This window comes from Equus asinus, chromosome 2 (assembly GCF_041296235.1).
Source record: "Equus asinus isolate D_3611 breed Donkey chromosome 2, EquAss-T2T_v2, whole genome shotgun sequence".
In the NCBI taxonomy this organism is placed as follows: domain Eukaryota; kingdom Metazoa; phylum Chordata; class Mammalia; order Perissodactyla; family Equidae; genus Equus; species Equus asinus.
The window spans coordinates 126,912,655-126,922,518 of record NC_091791.1 but is presented as its reverse complement, the minus strand read 5'-3'; the positions used below and the strand labels follow the sequence as shown (position 1 = coordinate 126,922,518).

Here is a 9,864-nt window from a genome sequence, read left to right as displayed (position 1 = left end):
AGCTGCTATCAAACATATCCAGAAACACATGTCCATATAGACTCAAATATAGAGCTGCTCACATGGGTTCACAAATACACATACCACACACCACTGCCACACACACACGTACACGCACACACCACTGCCACACACACACGTACACGCACACACCACTGCCACACACACACATACACGCACACACCACTGCCACACACACACATACACGCACACACCACTGCCACACACACACGTACACGCACACACCACTGCCACACACACACATACACGCACACACCACTGCCACACACACACGTACACGCACACACCACTGCCACACACACACACGTACACGCACACACCACTGCCACACACACACATACATGCACACACCACTGCCACACACACATGTACACGCACACACCACTGCCACACACACACGTACACGCACACACCACTGCCACACACACACATACATGCACACATCACTGCCACACACACATGTACACGCACACACCACTGCCACACACACACGTACACGCACACACCACTGCCACACACACACATACACGCACACACCACTGCCACACACACACGTACACGCACACACCACTGCCACACACACACGTACACACACACATCACTGCCACACACACACGTACACGCACACACCACATAGACAGGTTTGGGTTCAGCACTTAAATTCAAGGGAGCAGATCCTCGTTCCTCCACTCAATAGTTTTATATTCTCAGGTAAGTTACTCACTCTCTTCGTGTCTTAATTTCCTTATTTGTAAAAATAAAGATAACAAGGCATTCACCTCACTCACTTGTGAAGATTAAATGAGATACCATGGTAAAGAGCTTAAAACAGTGGCTGATGTGTGCAGAGACACACATGCATTCATGCCTATTTCCTAAGCCCTCTTCCACACTGCTGCTGCCACTTGGTGGTGGGCCTGGCAGATGCACAAGGCTGGAGTCCCTTCATCCCTCTGAGCCTTGGTTTTTCTCATCTGTAATGTTGGGATAATATTATCTACCTGGTGGGGCTGTTGCCAGGATCTAAAGAGGCCCAGCACAGAAAGCCCCTAGTCTAGACCCTGGTTCATAGAATCCTGCTCCGCTTTAGCTGTGACTGTCTGTAACTGATGAAGAACAGGCCAGAGAACAGGTGCAGGGGCCAGATACGCCAAGGCAAAGGCCTGACCCCCATCTCCTCCCAGGCTGGAGCTGGGTCCTCTAAGGACAGAGCCCGGGGCCACGGGGGTCAGAGGTGCTCCCACTTTTAGAGCCTGGTCTGGCCAGCAGCCTGGCATGGGGCTGGGAGCAGGGCTGGCCGGGTGGCCGTGGGTGGAAGGAAAAGAGGAAAACCAGCTCAGTGGAAATTACCCTGCGGTTCGCTCAGGCGCCCACGACACTGTATTTATAGAGAGCTCCCTGCAGCTCTTAATTCCGCGCAGTGGAGTTAACCCTTTCCAGACCGCTGTACGAGCCTGGTGCCGGGAGAGAACACAGGACTGGGTGGAACAGCCGGATCCAGCTCCGGCTCTGCCGCCAGCAGCCTGGAGGGTGGGGTGGTCAGCGACCAGTCACCTGTCCCGCTCGCAGAAAATAAACTTCGGGTCTTGGGAGTGTGGGAACGGGGTGGGGGATGGGTAGAGATTAGACCAGCGCCCCCTCCGGAAGCGCCCGGGCTTCCCGACGCGGGGCCGGACCCGGGTCGGGGGCGGGCTCTAGCCCGACGCCCTGCCCAGCGGGCGGGCTCAGGCCTTTGCCCCAAACCGCCGCCGCGGGGCCAATCGGGCCTTTGGGCGCTCCCGGGCCGCCTTTCCCGGCCCGCGGCTTCCTCCAGCCCGCCCCGCCCCTCGGACTCCCGGGCCGCCCCCGGCCCGCAGTTGGGCCCGGCCTCGCGGCGGCTCGGCAGCTCCGCCGCGCCCGCGAGCCCCGGGAGTCGGCGCGGCGCGGTGAGTGCTTGCGTGGCGCGGGCGGCCTTTGTCTGCGGCCGAGCCTGGCGGGGCCGCCGGGCGGCGTGCCTGCTGCAGGGGTCTAGGGCGGGCCGTGGGGCCCCTCCTTCGCAGGGCACCGCGTCCCAGCCGTCTCCCCAGGGCCGGGGCTGGCCTCCGCGAGCGGAGCCCGGTGAACGCCGGCTCTAGGGCCCAGAGGCTGCTGGGGGCTGCCAGAATGCAGCCCGCTCCCAACCTCGCCTCCCCGTCCCTCGGCGGAGGGGGCGCCGGGCGTTGGGGGACCTGCCCGCACCCGGGCAGCCGTGGAGGGGGCTGAGTGGGTAGTTGTGACCACAGAGGCCCTGGGTGTGCAGGGGGAAAGGAGGCAGATCTGTCGCTGTGTTGATGATTCTGGAAAGCTTAACGAAGCCGCTAGCTGGAGCTAGGAGGGAAGCAGAGTCTCCAGGACCCTGACCTGACCATCAGTTCTGAGGAGGGGGAGCTGCCGGGGAGGGGAGAATGAGTGGTTAGGTAGGGGAGGGTCCACTCTGCTTGGCCCTGAACGATGAAGCAGTGGACGACTGGAGGACTTCCACAGGCAGCAGTGGGCATGAGGGGGACAGATTCCGAGGACAGGTAGGAACAGCGGGCCTGGGGGAAGGGGTGAATAGATGTCGGGGGTGGGAAGGCAGATGGAGGCCAGAGAGCACGGGGTAGCAGGGACAGGGCGGTTTGGGCTTGGGAAGTCTCAGGGAAATGGTGGGGGGGTAGGATGGAGAGGAGATGGGGAACAGGGTGGAGGGAAGGTGGGGACTCAGAGGGGACACTCTAGAGGAGAGGGGATTGAATCTCAGTGTCCCAAGGCCCTCCATTGCTGTTTTGCTAGTGAATTGGCAGGTTTGGGGGCCTAAGGCAGTGAACTGTCAGGAAAGGGGATTTATTTCTAAGCCAAACCTGCCCTAATGAGAAATGCGTGATGGATGACTCAGATACGGGATCTATCATTCAGGGAAAACGTTAAGCAAACAGCAAAGCAAAAAAGATTGGAGGGAGAGGAAGGGTTTGTTTGGCTTAATGGAGGAAAACTATTTACCTTCAAATGGGATGTGGATAATTGTAAATGAGTCTGATTTCATCATTAAGTTAAGGCCCCTGGTCTTTTTCTTATAAGCATGTCTTTAGCAGTTAGCTTCTACATTAGAAAGTAATGAAGCTGTTCTGTCTTTAACAGAGTTCTTTATTTAGTTCAGCCACCTCTAATTCCCACAGGCCTTCCAGAAATCCCTAGGAAATCTGATGCTGTGCAGCCTTCCGTGTAGTTTGGGGGCCTCCACATAGGTGGGAAGCTTTTGGAGGCTGAGGGAAATTGAAGTCTAAACTTGAAATCGCAGTCTCGACATGTCCGATGGGCTGGGCTATCTGAGTGGCAGGGAGGGTGGAGAGCTCTGGGGCATGAGCCGTGGCTCGTATTTCCAGCTCATCTGGCAATGGGAATATTTTGGGTAAGTACACTTCCCTGATATCTGGAGTTCCTGAGCTTAAGCACTAACACTTCCATTAACTGTAGAACATAGACATCTTTCTCCCTCGTATTACATACATGACCGTTTGACATCAGGACTCCTAATGTCAGTGACACTTTCCTTCATGACGTCAGGTCAGCACTGTGAGCACCCGGTTTTGCACTAAGGGGTCTATGGCAGAGGGACTCGTGAGGGAGTGAGCTTTGCACTAAGTGGTTTCGGCGATGCTACTTTTGGTCCCGTGACTAATCTCTGGAGTTCTTCTCTGTCTTTCATGACATCGCTGGTGGTTTCTCCTGCCTGCCTGCAGTGAACTTTCCAAGGTACTCCAGACTCCTGTGCTCCAAGAAATCAGACCATCCAGCGTGTGGAAGGTGAGAAGCCTGTGTTAGTGGCAGCCTGAGGAGGGGACGGGATGCTGGGATTTGGGGACTGCTTTTCTTTCCTGCCCATGGCCCTGTGCAGCTCTGTCCGGGCGCCCAATGGAAGCAGGTTGGCTGAATGTCTGAGATGCTCAGATGCCTGACAGCCAGGTTTGGTGCTTGAATCTTTGTGGCAAGGACAGTTATAGAAGTGTTTTCCCTTCTGAGGAGGCTGTGTCCTTATTCTGGGGAGGTTGACTTCTGAATCTTCCTGTGGGAATTCCTCCATCTTTAAACTGTAACCTTCTCTGGAGTCGTAAATCTTCGTTCTGTGGAGCGGGATTTGGGTTGGATACCGAGTTGGGCAATACTGTTTGGAGTCAGAGATGCGAGGTGATCATAGAGCTGGGATCCCACAGTGTCCAGAGACTCCTAGAAAGTGTTATAGAAGAAGTGTCTGGCCTGTCACTGGCTGCTTCTTGGTTGAACTTGTGGGTTTTGGGCTGTGTGAAGAAAAATTACCCAAATCCAAGCACCCTTGCAGACTATGACCACCTAGGGCCTAAGCCTGTGGCCCTGAGTCATGGGGTCAGGGGAGGAGGAAGTAGGGCAGGCAGGATGATGTCACTGCCCATGAGCTTATCCTCTGAGTGCATGGCCCTTTCTCACTGCTGTCCTTTTGCCACACCCCCGGAGCGGGAGCGACCAGGACGTCTACCAGCAAAAGAGGGAAGGCGTAGCCAGGGCCTGGGGGAGGGGACAGAGGGTGAGAACTGGTCCATGGAATCCTTGAGGAGTTTGCTTCGGTCTCATTGGCTCAGAATGGATCAAACTTCTGGGAGAGGGACACATGTGCTATTATGTAACCTGCGCCTGCCACCCCCGGTTCTGCCACCCCTGCAATGTGAGGTTTCAGACAGGAACATTGGGTTTTCTGGTTTTAGGGGTGGGGCTGTGCTGGATGCTTAATAGATACCACCTCATTTAATCTTTATAGCAGTCCTGTGAGGGAGGGTAGCCTTAGCTCCATTGTGTAGATGGGAAACCGAGGCCCAGAAAGGGTAAGTCACATGCCCAAAGACACACAGCTGGCAAATGCTGAAGCTGAGATGCTCTCTGCCTCCAGAACTGGCTCTTTCTGCCACTCTGGAGGCAGGCACAGGCTTCACCCCTCTTTTTGGAGCCTGGCAAGATGTGCTAAGCGTCCCCACAATGAGGCAGAGAGGACTCATCTGGGGAGCTGGGGAGAGGCCAGGCCTGAACAGTTGTCCTTGCAGCCCAGTTGGGACCATTGCTAAGAGTTCTTACTCATCCAGAGGCCTGGTCCTCAGCACACTTGTGCCTCCAGGAGTCCTTTGTACACCCTCCAGTTCTGCCCAGTGCTCCCAGCCAGTTGCCCCCATTCTCCCTCCTTCTCCTCTGGTCCAGAGAAGGGATGCCTCCTTCACACCCTTACTGCCTTTGGGCATTTGACATTTCCGAGGCCTAGGGAGAGTATGTTGCAGGAAAACCTACTGGGAGTGGGGAATGACAAGGATATTTTGTTGGGAGCCTTGGAGCAGGGAGAGATACTACCTCTGGGAGGCAGGGCTCCCAGGCCACCCTAAAGTCAACATAGGCTCCCAGGACTTGGGAGTCCCCTGGGAGAGACACTGGAATGGGTGCTTGTAGGGGAGGCCCTGTACCAGGGGACTGTGGCAGCAGCAGGGGCAGTAAGGACTTGAGCCCATTGCTAGATGGCTGTGTCCTGGCTTCTGGGAGGAGCAAGGAGCAGAGGAACACTAGGGATAAGCCAGACACAGAGATGGAGCTGAATTGTGCGTTTGCTGCTTTGGAGCTGGGATGCTGGTGGGGTTCTACGTGGAAATGGGGTCATAGAAGGAGCAATGGTGCCAGGGACCTAGACATATAGCCTGACAGAGGAGGTCTTGTCTGGGGAGAGTGGGGTTGGGGGAGACGGTGAAGGGGGCTCTGGGCAGAGGCCCAGGAGGCCTATGCCTGTGCCCATGGCAATAATAACAAAAGTAGTAATGATTGGGTGCTAGTTGCTTTCCTAAGTCCTCCTTGTGTATCATCTTATTTTATTCTCACAGCAGCCCTGTGGGGTAGGGATTGTCATCCCCGTTTTAGAGATGTGGAATTGACTCTCAAAGAGGTTAGATCATTTATACTTGATCATGTGCCTGGCAAGGCTTCTGAGTCAGAAGTTGAACCCAGGGTTGCCTGCTCCTGAGCTTAAGCTCTTCCCTGGGGCAGGCAAGGCAGCCTGATAATTCCTTCTGACTGGGGAGGAATTCAGGCCCTAGGGGCACGTGTGAGCTGGCTATTAGTCACCTCTGATGGCAACTGGTAACTGAGCATGGGCCCTTGGGTGGCCTGCACCCTCTTAATCTGTACAATGGGCATGGAGTTAGGCACTGGACCAGGTGAACTCCAAGAGGCCTTCATGCTCTGAGGACTCCTGGAGCCTGCTACACTCCTCAGGGCGAATTCCCGGAGAGCTAGACCGGCTGGTGCTTAGATGAAGAGTGGTCCACAGAGTTGTTCTGCTAGAATGAACCTCTTTCGGGGTAGAAACCTAAGGAATTTGGAGGCAGTGAGGTGTTCAGGCAGAACACATCTGGAGAGTAAAGTCTGGAAAGGCTTCTGGAAGGGGTGGGATTTCCAGACACATTAAGATGGGCACCTAGCAGGACTCAACAGAGATTGAGTGAATGCAGATGTGTGTGCTGGCCTGCCAGGGTTTGACCCGGGCTCCACCCCCTGATTGGGTCTTATGATCTCTCATCCCTTCCCTTCCTCTCTCTACTCTCCTCGTTCACATCCCTTCTTTTGGCCAGAGCTCTTTTGAGCTCAATGTAGCTTTCACTTTTTTCAGGGTTCTGTGCTACTGATGATATATGTGTGTATGTGCGTGTGTTTGTACACACGTGTGTGCACCCATGTGTGTGTATGGCCTCTGGACACGCTTCCAGTTCCAAGACGGTGTCACGCTGCCTTGTCAAATGGCCGTTGAGCCCTAGTAGATGCAGACACACATTGGGGCGGCGCCCTAGCCAGAGGAGGGGCGAAAGTCAGGCCAGCTGCTACAGCAGAAGTCTCGCTTGCAGACCCACAGAGATGGCTGGGTGCTCTCTGGTTTGCCTCCTCTGGTTCTGAGGCCCCAACTTCAGTGTGATGAGGCTGCCGTGGTGGGACGGGGTGGTGCAGGAAGGCCGGGGGCTCTGCTCTATCCTGTTTTCCTCTCTTCCTTGTTCTTCCTAAAACCATGAGGGAAGCAGGCAAAGCATGCCAAGAAAACCTTGGCCCCGCTCTGCTGGGCTGGCCCTGATGACACAATGCTGTCCTGACTCACACAGAAATCGCTTTGAGAGGAGGAATTGATTTCTTCTCTTGGGTGGGATCACGGGGCTGGGGAGCAGTGCCCAGTGGACAGCCTTGAACACAAAAGGCCCAAAATGACTCAGATTATCAGGAAAAGGGAAGGTCAACAGGGAGCTGTTCTCGGAGAACTCTGGAGACCCCTTCCTCTCTCTCCAGGCCCTCACCCATTTATAGAGAACCTATACTAAGTAGGTCAGTTTAGATAATTTTGCTCAGTTGACTCCTATAAGCATCCTATGAGGATAGAGTTTATAATCCCTGTTTTACAAATGAGCAAACTGAGACTCAGAGAGGATGTTTTCCCAAAGTGGCATGACTAGGAAGTGGCAGAGTGTGGCTTTGAACCTTTATCTCCAACTCTAAAGTCATCTTCTGAAACACCAGGGCTCACTTCTTCCATGAAGCCTCTTGTGACTATACTAGCCCAGCCGGTGATGGTGGCCAGGACCTTCCTTTGAGGGTTGGGGAGATGAAGACCCAGAGAGACAATGGGTTTGTTCCAGGGAGCCTACCAAGTGAGAGATGGAGCCTGGTCTAAAATCCAGGTGAATCTTTGATGTTGCTGGTTTTCTTTTTTCTTTTGTTAATTGCAAAAGAGTTACATGTTCATTGTCAAAGTTACAGAAGTGTATCAACTAGAAAATGGAAATAGACTCTTAGCCTCATTCCCACCTCCCAGAGTTGGTTTCACTTCCAGACCCTTTCCCATATACAAACATGCATCTGTCTGTCTCTCTACCTAAACACACATGCATGCCTGCATTCATTCATTCATTCATCGAACAACGCATTGAGCACTCATCGTGTGCCAAGCCCTTGCTAGAATTAGGATACAATAGTAAACAAAGCAGACACGGTTCCTGCTCAGGGAGGTTCCAGTATGGCAGGCGGAAAATGAACTCTGCAGTGAATAACAGGAACTTTCTTAGCATGGCTGACCCTCTGACCCAGCTTTTCTGCCAAGATGATTCTCAGGATAAAGAGGTGTCACCCATTCATCCAGGAAGAAGGAACTGTGTTTGCAAACACCCTGAGAGGTAGGGAAGAGGATCCCATGTTGTAGGAACTGGAAGAGGCCCCCTGTGGTGAGGTGAGTCTGGGAAGGTGAGCAGAGCCAGACCAGATAGGGCTCTGTAGGCCACGGAGGAGCTGGCAAGTAAAAGGAACAGTCCTGGGATTAAATATTGAAAGTGATGACGTGACACAATTTGTTTTTATAGCAGTTGTTCTGGCTGCTGTGTAGAGTATGGGTTGGAGTATAGAACTGGGTGGGGAAACGAAAGTGGGGAGACTGGTAAAGAGGCTTTTGGGGTCATCTGGTCGAGATCATGATGACTTGGCGGACCAGAGAGAGAGGCAGAGGTGGAGAGTAAAGATATATTAAAGGTCTGCAAACTTTTTCTGCAAATGGCCAGAAAGTAGGCTTTGCAGCTATTGCAACTACTTAGTTCTACTGTTGTAGTGCAAGAGCAGCCACTGACATACGTAAATGAATGAAGTGTGGCTGTGTTGCAGTGAAACTTAATATTTATGGATGCCGAAATTTGAATTTCATATAATTTCCATGTGTCATGAAATGTTCCTTTTATTTTGTTTTTTCCCAACCATTTAAAAAGGTAAAACCTTTCTTAACTGCTGAGCTGAACAAAAACAGACAGTGGGCTGGATTGGTGCTGAGGCTGCAGTTTGCAGACCCCTGAGATTATTTTGGGGTTCAGAATGGCTGTTCTTGGTGATGGATTGCAGAGATGAGAGAAACTCAGGTTTCTGGCTTGAGCAGAGGGTGGAGAGCAGTGCCTTTATCAAGCATGAAGGGCTGGGGAGGAAAGGGTTTGGGGGAGAAATCAAGAGTCTGAAGAGGGACATGTTAAGAGGGAGATTCCTATGAGTCATTAGAGGTGTTTAGGAGACAGTTGAGTTTAAGATTGGAGCTCAGACGAGAGGTGTGGACTGGAGAAGTACATTCAGGAGTTGCCGAATGGGAGTGGATAAAATCATCTAGGAAAAAAATATAGTAGAGAGTTGAGGGGAGAGCCTTGAAGCAAGACTCAGGAGGTTCAGTGCTGGAGAAGGAAGGGCCTGCAATGAAATATAGATGTTAGACGGAGAGAGGGGGGGGATGCTAAACTGGGACCATAGGACTTGACATTTTGTTAATACAGAAGTGAGGTCATACAACTTGTGCAATATACTTTATTCACTCAACAATGTGTCATGGACTTATTTCCATATTAGTTCCTGTTCTTTTGAAAAGGTGTATGCTATTCCATGATGGAGATGTGCCATGGTTAATGTACCCATTCCCTGTAGTTTTCCTTTTTTTTTTTTTTTTTGAGGAAGATTAGCACTGAGGTAACTGCTGCCAATCCTCGTCTTTTTGCTGAGGAAGACTGGCCCTGAGCTAACATCCGTGCCCATCTTCCTCTACTTTATATGTGGGACGCCTACCACAGCATGGCTTGCCAAGCCGTGCCATGTCCACACCTGGGATCCGAACCAGTGAACCCCAGGCTGCCAAAGCGGAATGTGCGCATTTAACCGCTGCACCACGGGGCCAGCCCCATGTAGTTTTCCATTTCTGCTGCTACCCGAGTGTCTTTGAGCAGTGGTGCTAGTGTTTCTGTAAACCAGTTTCTACAAACTACAGCCCAAGGGCCAAATCTTCTGCTG

At 52.8% G+C, this 9,864-nt stretch overlaps 1 protein-coding gene across 7 annotated transcripts in view; it reads left to right on the top strand.

The window, feature by feature from the left end:
- The first annotated feature begins 1,673 nt into the window (after positions 1–1,673).
- The window catches only part of CD276 (CD276 molecule), a 29,728-nt gene continuing 21,537 nt past the window's right edge, over positions 1,674–9,864 (top strand). For 2 of the 7 annotated variants that reach the window (XM_070498367.1, XM_070498364.1), the window contains exons 1-2: positions 1,742–1,946; positions 3,759–3,822. Coding sequence is in view for 1 of the 7 variants with exons in the window: in XM_070498348.1 (XP_070354449.1) it covers positions 2,491–2,561; positions 3,759–3,822 (135 nt within the window). In the remaining 6 variants the exon portion in view is untranslated. The other 5 variants (XM_014849731.3, XM_044764570.2, XM_044764569.2 and 2 more) reach the window with 5 other exon arrangements.